This window comes from Anser brachyrhynchus (genome assembly GCF_964034855.1).
Source record: "Anser brachyrhynchus genome assembly, chromosome: 1".
NCBI classification, from domain to species: Eukaryota; Metazoa; Chordata; class Aves; order Anseriformes; family Anatidae; genus Anser; species Anser brachyrhynchus.
The window spans coordinates 190,823,322-190,840,695 of NC_137694.1; the positions used below are offsets into that span (position 1 = coordinate 190,823,322).

Genomic DNA, 17,374 nt, shown 5'->3' on the forward strand with positions numbered 1-17,374 from the left:
TGCAATAATATTCAAGGAAAGATCTACTATTGTTATTTTTGTGCTAACTATGTGGCATAAAATAAATACTGTATGTAGTTATATTGTACTGTTGTGAAGCATGAATATAAAATGAACAGAGAATTCTGCACTGTAGGGAGGGTCAGTAGAAAAAGCCAAAAAAGGACTATTTCAGTAGAAGCTTTAAGTAAGGAAATACGAGTTTACTTATCTATTTTCCTAAAATATATTATAACCTTCTTCTGGATGAGCAGTCCATATATGGGCTTGACACCTGTGAAGATTTTGTGTTTGACTGTGATTACTAAACATCATACTATGGGAGAAAAAGATTTTAATAACAAAAGAAAATTTTGGGAAGTAACTGGCTTTTTTTTTTCTTTTTTCCCAAGAGAGCCAGGCATTACTTTGTATACAAGGCAGGTACTCTGGCTTTTATTACCAGAGTAAAATTGGTGCTCAGGAAAGACTATTTTAATTATACCAGGCAAGGGAAATCATAGTATAATGTGGTAATCGCTAATTATTCCTGGTGTGGCAAGGAACCTGAATAACAACAAGGGTTCCATTTCTTGAATACACGCAACATAAAGGAGTGGCCCCACACATAGCCTCGGTGCTAAAAATTTCCCCCCCACGCACTGTCAATTTGTCTGGTGGAAATCAGTTACTGACATAAAAGACGGGTAAACTAACAAGAAAACTAAATGTAGCATGCCTGTAAACTCTTTTCTCAACCAGAATAAACAAATCCTGGAGTTTGTTGTTAAAATGGGGAGCAGAGGTTATCTTCCTGGACACCAGACTCCCGCTCTTCCTCTCACCTCACGCATTACAGAGGGGTTGGTTTTACATCAAGACCAGTGGCATAACAAATATCCACACTTCGTGTATTTCTGAAAGGAAATTTGAACAAAAGTATCAGCAGTTTGGATATCCTAGGAACGAGTTAAGGTATCCCTGTGAAATCCTCTCATTTTGCGAGCAGTTCATGCAAGTTGTGAAACGCTCCTGTCAGTGTCTGTCCCGTGTAGAAGCGATCTGCAGAAGGAACTCAGAAGGGAAAGTTTGTGTACGCTATCAGCACATGTGGGATTTGTAAAAGGGTTTGGAACTTGGGTGAAAAATTTACACGGCTCTGTACTTCGAAAGGGGGAGAATGTGGAGAATGGCAGAGTAGGGGGAGAAATAAAGAAAATAAAGAAAAATAAAGAAGTGAGAAAAAAATCTTTATTGAAAACGTGTAAAGGGTTATGCTTGAGGGGGGAAGACGCTATACAGGACCAGGCGAAGCTCGTGAGGAGCTGCAGCACCCAGAGCAACCGCCACCATTGGCCTTCCCCTCACGCCTCTCCTCACAGCCCCTCCCCACCCCCCACCGCCGCCCCGCGCGCGCCCCGTCCGTTGGCCCCACCGGCCGTGGCACGCGCCCCCAGCGGCCGGGCCGCGCGCGCATGCGCGGGGCGGCGCTGGGCGGAGGGGGGCCGGGCCGGTGCCGCTCGGAACCTGCGCGTCGCGGCTGCCGGCAGCTGCCCGGACCGCAATCGGGGCTGGAGCGCGCCGCCCGCACACCGACGGGTCGGTTGGGGGGGGGAGTTTTATTTTTTTTTCCCCTGTTTTTGAGCATTTTTTCCTCATTTTCTTTCCCGGCCGGGAGCGGGGCCGGGCTGTGAGGGCTGCCCGGCCGCAGGCAGCCCCGGCACCCCCCTGGCCGGGCCCTGCTTGGCAGCGCTGAAGGGAGGCGGCCGGCCCGGCCCGGCCCGGCGGCCGTTAGCGGCGGTTGGTGGCGGTGGCGGCGGTTGGGGCCCGGCCGCGGGAGCGGGGGGGGGGGGCGGGGGGGTTGGAGCGCGGGGGGAGGGGGCGCAGCGGCAGGGCCCGCGGCCTACCGCGCCCCGCCGCCATTGGCCGGCGGCCGGCAGGCGGCCTGCTGATTGGCCGCGGGAGGTGTCAATCACCGCGTGCGGTGCCTCCCCTCCCCCAGGCGGCCTGGCCGGGGGTCGCCGCCCGCCGCCCCCCTGCGGCACCGACCGGGGGGGGGGGGGGGGGGTGGGGTCGGGGGCCGCTCGGTGCCTCACGGCGCTGCCGCTTTGTCTGTGTGTCCGTCCGTCCTTCCCCCGGCCTCACGCAGGGGCTGGTGGGTCCTTTCTCTCTTTCTCTCTTTTTTTTTTTTTTTTTTTTGTTCCAATTCGGTGAGATCATCTCGCCCGGAGGCTGAAGTGTGACAGAAATGCTAAGTAGTGCCGCCGGTTCCCTCGTCTAAACGCGCTTGTCGTCTTGCTTGCAGCCGGTAGCCTTTCGGGAAATGGATGCCCGAGGGAGGTGGGGACAGGAACCCGCGGAAGGGGGCCAAAACCTGAAAGCCTAAGGTATATGTAGCTTAGATAAAAACGAACGTGCATCTTAGTGAGTGTGCTGAAGTAGCTTCCAGTTAAGGAGTATAAGAGTTAGTCTCAGGCTAAAAATTCTACCAAATGTAAACTGTTGCAGTGTGACACCTGTTTCTTTGCGATGCAAGAGTAATTCCGAGTCATTAAGGCCTTTCAATTTCACATTTTTACACCTTACCACTGAGAACCCTTCAGCTCTTCAGTACTCTTAAGTATCTTGAGTGCCAGAGTAGTTCATTTTGGTGCTCTTGATACCCTTCAAATTTCAATACCCTAAAATATTTCAAGGGCCAAAGCACTTCGTTTTGATGTTTGATAATAATAACTATGGGTAGTAGCTGCCATGCAAACAGATGGGACAACTGAACACTTCACACTTCTTATCGTTTCTAAGTGACTCATTTAAAGAGTGTGACTAATCACCCTACCATACAGTTGTCAACAAAACAGTATTTTTTTTTCTACCACCCACAAAAACTGAGGAAGAGGTTTCCAGGTTTTGTATGGATGCAAAATGAAAAGTGAAGAATCTGTTTTGAGCAACAGGTGGAATGCAGATTAAGGGAGACGGCATGCGATGGACTTTTCATCTCTAGAACTTATTTGAGAGTTTTTCTGTGCAGCACATGGTGATACATCCAGGAAGTCAGTTAACTTATGGTCGTGGTAGGGCGAAGAGTAGCACTTACTGTCAGGCTTTCATCTAAATAACAGCTTTAAATGAATTTTATCTGTCCTCTTCCCCTTTTCTGTTTATCTCAAGTTGTAAGTCATCAAGAGCAGAGGCGCTTTCTTTAATATTCAGTGCAGTATGGGCTGGGCATTTTCATGACAACAGCCAAGTGTTGGTGCCATCAGGATGATGATAACGCCATAACCTTTGCTGAGTGGAGGGAGGAGACAATTGCGTTTGCTTTGAGGAAACCACGGTAATAAGAGCTGGCTGAGAAACTGGTGTTTCACACTGAGAGAGGAGAAGTGACCTGATTTGAATGTAGCCATGAACAGAAGCCAGCGATTACTTAGCTTGTGAGGTTAAGCAAAGAGAGAGATAGTAAGTTAACAGCCCCCACAAATATTATCAAAATAGAAAAGGTCTTCAAAGGGAGGTACTCAGATTTATCTTTAAGTGAGTTAAGGAGCTAGGAGAGAAGCATTATGTACTTTGGAGTGCAGTATTGGATGCAGGAGAGAGCTGAATGACAAGTCTGGTTGGGAAGGGATGTTTGCAAGCGCAGTTACCTGCGGTGGGGGGAAAAGTAGCATGTGGGATGGAAAATGAGGAGACGAAGGATGCATCAGAATGGATCCGCAGGAGAACATAAGCAAGGTATATTAAATGTATGCCGGTGTCTGCTCGTGGCAAATACATTTCCTGATTCTTTGTATCTGTTGGCAGCATTGGTAAAGATTTACTCTGTATTGAATGTATGTCTGATAGTTAGTTGGTTTGGTCTGTTTGTTGGCTCGTGAGCTTTCCTGGGAAGACTAATTACTGAGTGGGAGTGTGCTGAGAATGCTGTGCTGTGTTTCCCCATTTAATGCTTGGAGGGAGTTGGATATGTTGGTCAACTGACACCTCCCCCCCAAAAACAAACAAACAAGGATGTAACCAATAACTTCCTCTCCGCAGTAAACAGAATGGTGCTATCTGGTGAGTCTTTTGGCCAGGTGACCTCTTTAGGAGTGATCTGCTCTGTCGGTTGTCTACCTCAGCAGGTGTTACAGGTGACTTTGTAAAAATGTGAAGTCGTGTTGAAAGGATGAGGCTTTGCTCTCTCTTCTTTTAAACTGAATGCTGAAGAACAGGTATTCTTTAGGTATTTCTTGATTGGCCTAGAATTGAGTCATAAGCAGAGAGAGCAGGTAGTAGCACAGCAATCAAGAGGGATGATGCCTCTGCCTGCTCACGGGAGGCCTTCTGAGGGCATGGCCCCACTGGTTCAGTGTTGGTAAAGTGAAGGATTTCTGTGGGTAAGCATCGACTTCATTCTCCTACACCAGTTTTCTGGAGACGTGTATTCCTTTGTTAGCTAATCCTCGGATTAAAGATGGCAAGGTACAAGTAATGTCACAATGTCAAAAGAATAATTTCCATCAAAAATCTATCCGTAGGCTTTATGCTAAGGGAGTGGTGGTACCGACTGAGATAATGCTGTAGTCTCACGAGCTTATCAGTAAACATTTCAAGTGGAAGATAGTCTTCTCAAAAGCAGTAACCGTGGTCATCGGAAATTGCACTGGGTAATTACAGAACAGTGTTTTCAGTGATATTTTAGCCTCTAAAATACTACACACTGCTGTTGTATTTCCCTCAGGAGAGGGGAAACAGATTGTTACCCTTTAATTTCCTATAATGTCCTTACTTAGCTAAAATAAATTTGTCTCTGCTATTGTATTTTAAAGTTGGTGTACCAACAGGTGTGTCTTTTCGATAGGGAAAAGGGACTTCTAGCTGTCTTTGTGCAAGTTAGAAGCAAAATACTTGCACGATAAACTACACCAGTGAACTGACTTGGCAAATAACATAGTTTGATTCATCTTTAGCTATTTATTAATAAACTAACTTAATTGAAAATGCTGGGAACTTCTACAAGTAAATTAGGTAAATTCCTACCTCAATTATTGTGCAGTCTAACCTTCCGATCTCGTTCAGGACAACCTGGCATTCCCATTATGGATCGCTCTCGGCACCGTGCAGGGAACGGCAATGAGCAGGCGTCTTCACGAGAGCACAGTTACGGCGAAGATGAGAGACAACGACAGCGGGAGCGCCTCAGCAGGGAGGAAGCCTATTACCAGTTCATCAATGAGCTCAACGAAGAAGACTACAGGCTGATGAGAGACCGCAACCTGCTCGGCACTCCTGGTAAGATGGGGATGCCCTCAGCAGAGAAGCTGTCATGTGAAGTAATGCTGCTGTTGGCAGGCACCGCACCTGGTTGTACAACTTCAGTAGCCTGACAGCTGCTGTTTTCCTAGAAAGGGGGAAAAATCTTACATTTCTGTTTAAAATTAATGATAGCCAATAAAAGTTAACTTAAATAGATACCAAAGCTGGAAGAAAAATAGATCTTTCTCAAGCAGTACACCTCTGTATATTGGTGATATCCAAACCCAAATAATTAACTTCTGCTGAACTGAAGTAGCTGTTCATCTGTGCAGTTTTTTGGGCTTCTGAGTCGGTGGAAGCCAGCGTGCTCTTGACAACACATTCAGGATGCACACACCTCCCCTCCGTGGTACTTGCTTCCTCTGTTATCTGTTTACCTGTATTCCAATTTCACGCTGGTGCTCTGTTTTTAAATTTAATTAATTTTACCTAGTTTCTGAAGATTTTTCTTCAAGATAAAAAACACTTCTTCATGGCTGTGTTGAGCCAATAAGTGTCTTATCTAACAGCATTATCAAAACGTAAATTTTTTTCAGGGGAAATAACAGCAGAAGAGTTGCAGCAACGTTTGGAGGGGGCTAAGGAGCGTCTGGCATCGCAGGCTGACCTGGAAAACAGAGAAGGTGAAGGTAGAGCTGTTGGAGGTAAACAGACTTCGTTTGTATGTTTATGTAGTCCGTGATGCATAAATACTGTTCTATACAGATATTTAGGAGAAATGCTGACCAATTTCAGTACCGGCCATTTCATGTCTTCTTACCCATTTTGCCTCAGCAAAATGTTCTTCAATTAAGAGAGATTTCGTAATGATGGAAAATGAACTTAGAATCAATTCTCATGAAATATTTCCACGTGAGCCACAGATTTCTTTCTCCTCTTCTTCTGGTTTGCCTTTGGTAGGAAATCTAAGAGCACAGAAATAATTTTCACTTTTAATTCTTAAAAGGTTTTATTGTATGTTAGGGGAGTTAGAACAGAAAAGAAGTTAACAGGAGAACTGTTAACCTCTGTGCTGATTTTTGTTCTGTTTCTGTTTGTTTTAACAGTGAGGTTGGTATTATGTATGCTGTCTTCACTTCCCAGCAATATAGGCTTAATCATTCGGCCAATTTCAGTCAGATTTAAGAAGAAGAAATAGCCAGCTCAGGGGAAAAAGATACAGCGAAGTAGTAACCATTTTACATATGGTGTATTTTCAGCAGAATGATATTAGCCATAGAAGGGTGGCTGTCCTGCTAGTATAACGTTGCTGAAGTCAGGGCTCAGTAAGCATAGAAGATTTGGAATGTGTCATTGTGCGCTGAGCGCGCAGTTGTATGAACGTTTGCAATTCTTTGTTTCTCTCAGATTCTGACGTTCTCGGAGAAAACTCAAATGGAGATTCTTTGCTGGAATGGCTGAACACGTTTCGTCGCACAGGCAACGCCACTCGCAGTGGACAGAGTGGGAACCAAACCTGGAGAGCTGTGAGTCGAACAAATCCAAACAGTGGGGAATTTAGATTTAGTCTTGAAATCAACATAAATCATGAGCACAACAGTTTTGAAACTGCTGGTGAGGAGTACGTGGGTATAGATAGTAGCAGGATGTATTTAGAAAGAAGACATCAAAGAGCTGTCAGTCCCGTAACCACACGAACGAGGAGCAGGACCGCGAGAGAGGCCAACAGCGAGACTTCAGGCACTGCGAGGACCAGGTCTTTAAGAAGTTCTGTGGCGCAGAGCTCTGAAGCAGCCTCGCACCCAGTCTCAGGGAGGCTCAGGAGTAGAACGAGGGAGTTGGCAGGCCTTCACCAAACAAGTGCTACACGTAATAATTCTACAGCTGCTGGCGAGCAGAGAGAGATGCCAGAAAGAGGTACTTCTGCAGGAGTCACAAGAGGCAGATCTAGAACTAATGTTCGGATGAATTCAAACCAAAGACTGGAAATTCTGCGGTTGAGGTCTACTCTGAGTAGTCGGAGCCGCTCTCCACTGCAAAGGCAAGGTGACGCTGCTCGTTCTGAGGAACACGGGCAGAGACAGGATAGAAATACGCAGCCAGCCACCAGAACCAGAAGACAAACAGCACAGCTTTCTACGCAGCCTGCCGAAGAACAAGCAAGAGGTGCTGCTCAGACTCCTCAGGTTTCCAGTGCAGCCCCATCCTCGGGAATAACTTCAGAGGAGGAGGAGTCTAGTAGGCCGGTAGCTGCTGTTAGAAGGCATCCAACGATCACACTAGATCTTCAGGTGAGAAGAATTCGGCCTGGAGAAAACAGAGACCGGGACAGTATTGCTAGTAGAACTCGTTCTAGAGTAGGAATGGCAGAAAACACAGTTACCTTTGAAAGTGACAGTGGGGGATTTCGGCGCACGATATCGCGATCAGAACGTGCGGGTATTCGAACCTACGTTAGCACTATACGGATACCTCTTCGCCGGATTTCAGAAACCGGGCTTGGTGAACCTTCATCGGTGGCCCTTCGATCGATCCTTAGACAGATTATGACCGGTTTTGGAGAACTGAGTTCTTTAATGGAAACTGAATCTAACTCAGAAATGCAAAGAGGCGGCCATCACTTAGCAGATGTACACGCAGAGCAGAATAACTCCAGTTCAGCCAACAATAGCAGTGATCCAAGTGAGTTTTCTTCTAGGAATGGGCACGCGGCAGAAGGTGGCAGTGAAACAAACGGACAGAGTGATGACGTTCAACACTATGGCCGCAGTAATGAAAATCAAGAAAGCAGACAGTCTCAAGATGCTAACAACCTAGTGGAAAATGGAACGCTGCCCATTCTTCGTCTCGCCCACTTCTTCCTGCTGAATGAAGATGACGAAGATGAGCGTTTAAGAGGTTTAACCAAAGAGCAGATTGACAATCTTTCCACCCGGAATTATGGGGATATTCACACTGAAGACGAAATAAGTAAAACGTGTAGTGTTTGCATTAACGAATACGTAACAGGAAATAAGCTAAGGCAGTTACCTTGCATGCATGAGTTTCATATTCATTGTATTGATCGCTGGCTTTCTGAAAACTCCACTTGCCCGATTTGTCGGCAGCCTGTTTTGGGGTCTAATGCCACAGACAACGGCTAAAATGATTTATACTGCTCAGTATTCAAGGGTTTATTTCTGCTCTATTTATGATGAGCCAGATCAAATGAGTTGACTTGCATAGGGGTCCATTTGTGTGGGGAGTTTTGTTAGGTTTCTTTAAAAATAATAGGAAACTTGTCTAAATCTAGCAATGTAAATACTATTTTTCTCCAAGTGCAGATCTAGGAGTACACATAGAACCAAATGATATCAGTAAAGTTTATATTTTTTTAGGTAATTTTGTTATGCTAAGCACTTTTGTAAATACGGAAATGCAATAGTTAATCAGTCCTGCTTAATGTATGTTTTTTTTTAACAGTGTAATGGACTCACTTTATTTAGATGACAAATTGTTTCACACAGACCTACCACTGTGTTGAAAAATTAGAGTCTAAATAGCCATCCATTAGCTTTTTGTTCTAAGAACAATTTCTTTTACAGAGAGTCTCTTGCTGGATATGTTTGCTAAAGATATTTAAGTTACTTGAAGTGCTCATTTTAATATACAATATATTTTTTTTAACATTGAAATATCCTTTCCAAAAACTTGCCAATTTGGTTCTATTTAAAATTTTTATGGCAATTTTTGCATGTGGTTTTACACAATGCTTAACGCTGACAAGTTCATATTCAAAAGTGGAGGGGTTAGTGACATTATAAAATGTACATAATTAAATGCTGTCTTTGACAATCGCCGTCTTTTCCGTACAGACAGCAGTCAAATCAGTGGCAATTCCAAGAGGGTGTGTCTTACTCAACGTGATATTTGCTCAAGGAATAAATGAGCACTGAGGATGTCATTTTACTCTTCCAAATTACTCAATATTCATGTTTTTTTTTTGACTGCCTTAGTTTAAAGAGGGAAATAATTCCTTAACCATTATATTGTCTACGATATGCATGTTTTGTGCATCCTACTCAGAAAAACAAAACAAAGGCTTGAAGTGTTTTTGTACAGAATTTTAAGGTACATATATTACTAGTCCTCCTAAAACATGTCTGAGGACCAAATGGCAAAAGACACTAAAAAGGACAAAATAAGCTTCCCTTAAAGTTCCCAGATTACTGTATAATTAGATATTAAACTTTATACCAATAACTTATAAAGAAATAAAGTTGCAAAGTAAATAATTGAGGCTTTGTGTGAATTACTCTTGAGCCGTATCCAGTAGATTGATAACAAGACTCAGTCCATAACAAGGCGATGGACTGCCTGTGACAAGACACATTTCAGTTACAACATCCGGTCATGACAACATTGAAGGGAAATGGTACAATCCTGTCTTAAGCTATGTCCTTTTCAGTTTTGCACGTGAAAAGCTTGTGTTAGAAGTCCCACAGATTGGAGGTGCTTTTCTATTCCTAAAAGTAGTTCTAAGAAATTTCTTAGATTTAAATGAGCTTAAGGATATTGGTAAGATCTCTTCTGATGTGATTTGGACTGCTAATTTTTACTAACATTAACACCTTTCTTGAGAGCCTCCTTAGCAATGTTAAAAAGTGAGGAAACTGAAATGTTATTATCAGAACTACCTTTTTTTTTTCCTGTTACTCCTGCTACGGACAGTGTCTAAATGCATGGATGCCTTCTGCTACTTCGTTTTCTCTCTATGGTTTTCTTTTATATTTGATAGCTCCCTCACTCAAGTCCCACGTTTGTAGAAACCTGACTTCGACTTGCTGTTGCCTTGCTGATTGGTTCTTTCAAAGTCATTTTGAAGTTAAATCCCTTACTGTGGGGAATATATATATATAGCTTTTTTTTTTTTTTAACTAACTAGTTGGAATTCTGCTTACCTGCTCACTAATGCCCTAAAGGTTAGAGGGAGGATGCTCATGGCTTCTTTCATTAAGATGAGATTTTAGTGTGTAATGTTAAGAGCAAGATTTCTGATAGAGTTCAAGACAGGGTACCTGTAACTGAGCTTCAGGGGTGGAATATTCAAAAGTACGGTTAGTTTTCCTTAGAAATCATGGGCTACTGGATAGGAAGGATGAAGTCTTCCGTGCTATATTGCTGTCTTGCCGCACATGAGCTGTCTAGTATTTACCCTTGACCTCATTTGAATGGGTGTCATTTGCTCAGCACCTTCCTTCCCCAGCCAATTGTGTGGATAGGACCAAATAAAGCCTCAGCGGTTCATTTTGGTATTGGCTTCTGTTGCTGGTGTCTCTGTGACGTTCCTTCACTTCTCCACTCCCACCCCCAAATACTATTTTACCGTCTCAGTGGTTTGTGGGTTCCTTGATCCAAGCCATCTGTGTCTTTAAGGGCTTGCTTCGTTAGTTTATTTTCCATGCAATTCCTAGCAGTTTTCAAACCCATCTGTGTTCTTGATCCCTGCAGCTTCCCATTGCAGAGTTAGAGTTTCTTTTGTGAGAAGTTCTTTTGTTTTATACCTTTAACTATTCCTAGGTCTTGTATTTTAAGATGCAACATGACCATAAATAACATCTCCCCATTTGTTTTGCTAGTTGGAATTTTATAAATGTCTGCTTTATCCCCTTCTCCACTGTTATTTATTTTTAACTTAGGAGTCCTAATTCATCTCTTTCTACACAGAAGCTATTCTTTATTTGTAACCATTCCTATTGCTCTTTAGTAATGGGAGGACTAGTACTCGTGCAGTGTTCAAGATGTGGATGCAGTAAGCGTTATATGGTGATCCAATAACACCTTTTATCCCCTCTGTGGCCTTCTGAATAATTCCTAATATTCTGGTTTTGATGTTGATAGCTGCTCAACCCTGAGCTGGTATTTTAACAAGTTGTGCAAAAAGATTTCACAATTTCTTACCTGAATGCTGATTGCTAACTCTTGAGCTGATTGTTGCATGCTGATTTTACGTACTACAGTGTGCTGTTTCGTTTTTTTTTTTCTTTTCCCCTTGGATTATTTTGTATTTTGTGCAAGTCAGATTTCCTCTACCCTTTCTCATCCTGGGCACCATACCTTTTGTGATTTGTCTTTGCTTTTAGTACCACAGTAGTTCTGTACCATTTGCAGATTTTATCACTTGTTCTTTGTTTCCTTTTCTGGTTCTGTATGCATGTGCTAACTATCACAGGTATTTCTACTAGCAGTGCCTTCTAGTTCAAAGGTTAACCATTTATTTCTAGCTCTTTAGTCAGTAAATTTGTGATTTTTTTTTTTTAATGAAAGAGTAGAAGTAAATATATGAAGAATTTTGGACAATAAATATGTAATTGTCCTTAAGGTGCTACCTGTTGGGGAGAACTTGAAATCCAAGTAAAGCACCCTCAGAGTGAAGCTCGTATGTTCATTATTAAATCCTGTTAGGTATCCCTGATTTCCAGCCAGTGAGGTGATCCAATAGCATGTTTTGTCCTTTCTTCTGCCTTGCAAGGGGCTGAGGAGAGGAAAAATACTAGCTTATTTTTCATATCTCATGTAAAGGTGCAATAGCCTTTGCCTCTATCTTTTTTTCACAGGATTGGATGTTTAAATACAACTTTATAACGTTACCGTATGTCATTAAAAGGGGAAAAAAATGATATGCAAATTAGGACAGTGACATGACACTTGGACTACTCGAGTGTGTATAAAGGCATCAAAGTACAGTTGTGCATCACGTTCATTTTCAAGAGCAACATCCATCTTGTTATATAGACAGACATAGTGGTCTGCTATCACTAGAGGAGCCTGAGGTCAGGCACTAAAGCGAGAGCATGTGAGGAATGCTGAGACCGCTCACTTGGCTTCATCATGTTTGCAATATCAGTCAATTTTTGAGTAACTTCAAACATTTAAAATTGCAAAGTGGCCCATGATAGGTTTATTTTCAAGGAGCTTTTGTTCACAGGTATATTAAAGGTGCAGATGTCTGGAAAATGGATCGAATACAAGTGTTTGAAATCCAGTTTGTTACCTAGAGTGCAGAAAATCAATGTTTCCTGTTATCTAACATTTCCAACGTTATCCGAAATGTGGCTTTGAAAACTTCAATTCTTACACAGTCTTGGGTTTTGGGATCCAGTATCTGTACCTGAATTTTATTTAGTCCTTTTCTACAAAAAGAAAGTGAAGCCAAATGTTCAAATTCTGGAATGCCACAGGTTTGGTTTGTTTTGTTTTTCTTTTCTTTCTAAAAAAAATTGTAAATTATCAAGCCTCAGTCTCACTAAGACACAAATGATCCAACAATCCACTGTGTTCCTTTCCTCTTAAAATTCAGCATATTCAATAATTTGCTGTGGACATTTTAATTTAGTTGACTTACACATTCCAGATAGAAGCTTTTTCTGGCAGCATCCATTAAGCACACTTTTCTCCCTGTTTGAAGTAACGCTTCAGCTGCTGTGGAACTGTATTTGTCGCCCTTGCTGAGCTCCACTTCAGGAAGGTTCTTTGTGCTTGTTGAACGTGGTGTGGCACGGCGTTGCATTTGCTCCTGGCATCCTCCATCCTTCCCTAGAGGCAGCAGGAGCCGGACACTTCCCAGCCCTGTTCCTGTGTCACAGCAGCCAGTCTTCTCAAGGTTGTGCAATCTTAACAGTACTCAGTACAGGAAGCCTCAAAAATTCATATTCTCCTGTATTTATTGTCTTCGTATGTCTAATAAGGAAGGTGTGATGCGTATGCGCTAATGGCTCCACAGGCTCACTTTTCTTGCAGCATTTCCAGCATCAGCTGGTGTGAGTGATTGCCCTGCTGGATGGATTCTGCACTTCTCAGGCTTGCAATTTAGAGAACGTGTGATGACTTGGTGACCTGTCCAATTCCTGCCTGTCAATTACTGCAAGGTTAGCTCTTTCTGCTATAAAAATGTCCACTGGAAAGTACGTGTAGCCACATACTACGTGTTTACCTGGCTGGTAATACAAAGCTGCCAGCCCAGAGAGGGCTCTTCGGTGCTGAGGTGTGCTAGGAGGTGGCCAGGCTTGGATCCAACTCTTCACCCTGCTCAAGTAAAAGGGATGCGGTTGGATGGTGAGAAACTTGTGGCAATAAGGAACAGGTGAGAGTGGAGCTAAAAGCCCTCCCTGAGGCAGGGGGGTCACTGTTAGCAGCTGCGAGCCCAAGTTTGCGCGCGGCATCTGCCCCTGGGCTAGGTGCAGGGCAGCTGCAGGACGGTGCTGTTGGGTGGGATGCTCTCAGGAGAATCCTGGAGGCTTCTGTTGAAGTAACGAGCAACGGGATGTTCAGGGACTGCACACCCTGAGCATGTACACTTGTGTGTAGTGGCCCCAGGAGTAAAAGCAGGGAGTTGTTCCATCTGTGGGGTGGATGGGGTGGTCAGAGAAGCTAGTGCTGGGCCCGGTTGTCTTGGCTGGCTCTCAGATTGTTTCATAATCTCTCGTGTAGAAATCCAGTGCAACAGGAGCACCTGGCTTCAGTTCAAACTCAGATTTTAAAACACCTGAAAAAGTAATTGCATGGTCTCCAGTTGCTGCCAAGTAAATGGCCACGTGGGGCAACTCCCAGTTTTATTTTACGTAGTCCCCTTTGATCTGGAAGAGCTAGAACCTGCCCTTGCTGCAGGAAGCTGGATTCATCATCTGTTCAGCTAGTTCTCTGCTACCCGGAGTTCCTGTACAAAAGAAAGCACAAACATAATATAGATGGACTTTTTTCTAGTGGCTTTCTTCCAGCAAGTGTGGGGATAGCGGCAGCAGTGGGAGCACGTGGCCTGGTGCCCACAGGTCCTCACAGTTCCCACTGGCAAGCAGGTGGTGTCTGTGCCTCTCGCCCATGGTACCACAACTTCACTGTCAGCAGGATTAGAGCAGGGGGAGGGCGATACATCCCTGCACAGCAGGGTTGCTGTTCAGTTTGCTGAGCGGGCAGCTCGTGTGGTAACAGCGCAAAACGAAGCAGCGCTTCTTGGCAGTCACAGTGGGAGACGTGGCAGCATGGGGGTGTCAGCTCCAAACTGTGGGGAGAGTGGGAAACTGGCCTTGCAGACAGGTGCCTACCTATTCTGAGTGACAATAATCCTCTTTTGCTATGCGCTGACAACGCTTATTCGTCAAGTCATAAGCTGACAACAGAGCTATTTTTGCACCTTTTGTGTCTGTCGTAGTAGTCAAAGAGATTGTGTCCAGTTCTCTGAAATGGGTGGCCAGAGATCTTTGCAGCCTGCTCATTAATCTTACTGTGAAGGTTAAAATACAAGGAAGATCTTGTATAAGACTACAAAAGTAATAGTAACTTGACATTCAGTGGATGTACTGGATTTACTTGAAGACTTAGAGTTACCTGCAGTCACGGGCAGTAGGTGCTCAAATGTTAGAGTTGTGAAGTTGAGTAGGACCGAGCTGGGACACGTGAGAAGGAGGGTTGCCTATGCCAACACAGCTTGGCTTTCTAGTGCATCTCCACGCTTATTTCTCGGTACAAATGGGCCTCTCTCAGAGCACCAAGTTCACTTACTGAGCTGCTGTCAAATCTTTCCTCATCTTTTGTTCTAGGGCTCCGAGTCTTTTACTGGATTCTTTTTAAATTCCTGTCTTTAAGGGAAGAATTTACTTGTTCATAAGTTAATTTGTGATGCTTTTTGCTCATGGTCATTTCCTCAGTAAATCTGAGAGAAGGATCTGCCTTGTACTTAGAAATATTTCTTACTATCTATCTCAGTTTTTCTTCATTTTTTTAATGAGCATTATTTCTCCAGCCAACTGTCTTCTATTCAGATATTTAATAGGTTATGTTTTACATAAACATAATTGTATGGCAAGAAAGAAAGCTAAAAATAACGTTAAACTTGAACAGCATTATATCCTCAAACTGTAAGAAGTATCTTCTAAGCCATCTTTGGTTAATACCTAATAGATGTTTTCTGTTGGTCATCTGCTTCAGGATACACAGCTATTGGTACTGGCATCAGCCTAGGTTTACCTGGGGAAGGAGTAAGATGTTAAGTGACTTGTATTGTTGAAATTAAGAAAAGTAATTTTATTTCTGTGGAAATAAATAGGAAATCATGGACAGAAGTTTTAAAAATAACAATTTGTTTCAATTGAAATATTAAATTCAGGTCAACTGCTGTGCTAATCCAGAACATGTCTAGAAAGCCTTAAATCTGAAAATAACTCAGAGCTGGATTGGTCAAGACCATTGAAAAGATACAGAGGACTCTCGGGCTAAGTTAATCAGTTTTTCCATTTTTTACATGTATTATGTTATCAGTGACTTTCCAGCTGCTATTATGGCCCTGTATGCCTCTCTAATAGTCTCTCCTTTAATAATATATAAACTAGAAATCGATTCCTTTGTTACACAATCACTGCAAACTAGACAGAAGTGCTTTAATTTCTTCCTATTCCTCAGACTCTTTCCATCTTCCTTTTCCTTTCTTTCTGTATTAATTAGATCTTTTTTCTATACCTGCAACCATTTACAAGTTTTTTCATTCTTTCATCTTAGTAGCAGACTATTTCTGCAAAGTTTGTTCCTCTGGCACTGCTGAAAAGTTCATGTGAGTCATTTACATGTCTAGAAAAAGGGAATGATCGGGGATAATAGGCGCATCACTCCTCCTAATTTTCATAGTCTTTCAGGGTTTATTGAACGCATGGTATCCCAGAACAGCTCCAAAACTAATACAAGGGGATCATGTTGTTTTCATGTCCCAATAAGCCTGGGGCATATTAGATCCATATCAGCAATGTCTGCTTTATACTGCATCATGAACAGAAAAGCAACAGAGAACTGTGAAGCAAGACACATAACATGTAGTTGCTGTGCTGTGACCTGAGAGGTTTGTCAGACACCCTGCTCTGAACCTAACCAAAGAAGTTACACCTTGTGCATTGGAGTCGCTGTGATGGGTCGCATCGCCTCTCTTGGTTTGGCTCAGTGTCAGGTGTTCATTCTGTTCATGTTTTAAGGTTTTTAGAATTAGAAAGAGGGAATTCATTCATTGGATGTTTGGTTGTCTGATATATGATGATTATAAATTTAGCCTTTTGATCTAAAAACAGTAACAATGGAAAATAGAACAGGAAATATGATAGGTTATCAGGTTGGCTTTGATACCGGGTTTCTTGCTAAGGCACAGGCACAATTAAATCATGTTAATGTAAGTGCAGCAGTAAGGTTTGGCTTAGATCTGGTGTCAACATGGTTGGATTTGCATAGCCAAGCAGAATCGCGCAGCCTAGTTCTATTAACAGAAGGCAGAGTGTTAATAACCATGAAAAATAAACATGTAAGTACGTAAAGAAAGGAATCACAGGCATGTATATGAGGAGAATTTTCTGAGTTTATTTATTGAGTTTGTAGGACTTGCCAGTTTGTGAAGAAGCTTTGAGACCTGACTCACCTTTTGAGTGCACTGATCATGCATCACGATGCATGAAAGACAAATGAAAGACAAAGACAGGATTTTAAAGGAGAGAGGAGGCAAATGGCATTAATGTTATCCAGTCACATAATGTGGCTGTAACAACGAAGCTGTGCATACCCAGCTTTCATCAGAGCAGCATATGCAGCAAAAGAAATGGGCAAGCGAACAGTGCTGCACTCAGAGATAAGTCTTTAGAATGAAATGTACCCTTTGCTCTCCTGAGATGCTGTGCAGCTAATCTGATTTCAGCCTGTACGTGGAAACTATCAGCAAAAGGTGAGCTCTGCGTGGCGTCCTGCAGCCTTCAGCAGCCTGCTCTGGTTTACAGGGGGAATGGGTTTAGCCCAACATTTGGAGACGCAGGCTACCTCAAAGCAAAATTTCTTTTTTTTTTTCACTGAGTTTACACAGGTCTTTGACCAGTTAAAATAAGACCCGGAGCAGGTTCACCACCTACTAACTCTGTGCAAGCTGTTCCTTTCCATCCACACTTACTCCAGAAGGTGTTTATCCCACCGCTAAATTTATCTTCAGTGTAATGTAAATTGCCTGAAGTGCAAGAATCAAACATACACATAAAACAAAATAAACACAGCTTTGTTTTTCTTCTACAGGTTGAACAGCTATAATCGGGAATCACTTCATCCCATTATTTTTAGCAGCCCTTTGTCAAGGCCATTTGGCTCCTACAGTTGGGGTTCT

General features: G+C 43.0%; 1 protein-coding gene across 4 annotated transcripts; it reads left to right on the forward strand.

The window, feature by feature from the left end:
- The first annotated feature begins 1,423 nt into the window (after positions 1–1,423).
- On the forward strand, positions 1,424–9,494 carry RNF6 (ring finger protein 6). 4 transcript variants are annotated; one of them, XM_080577322.1, is made up of 5 exons: positions 1,463–1,578; positions 2,285–2,366; positions 5,044–5,256; positions 5,817–5,924; positions 6,628–9,494. In XM_080577322.1, exons 3-5 carry the CDS (start codon positions 5,064–5,066, stop codon positions 8,361–8,363), a joined length of 2,037 nt encoding a protein of 678 aa, XP_080433448.1. In that variant the 5' UTR covers positions 1,463–1,578; positions 2,285–2,366; positions 5,044–5,063; the 3' UTR covers positions 8,364–9,494. The 4 variants fall into 4 exon arrangements, with proteins under 4 accessions (XP_080433446.1, XP_080433448.1, XP_080433449.1 ...); XM_080577323.1 differs by lacking the exon at positions 1,463–1,578 and adding an exon at positions 1,595–1,779; XM_080577320.1 differs by lacking the exon at positions 2,285–2,366 and having other exon boundaries at positions 1,424–1,578.
- The last annotated feature ends 7,880 nt before the right edge of the window (positions 9,495–17,374 follow it).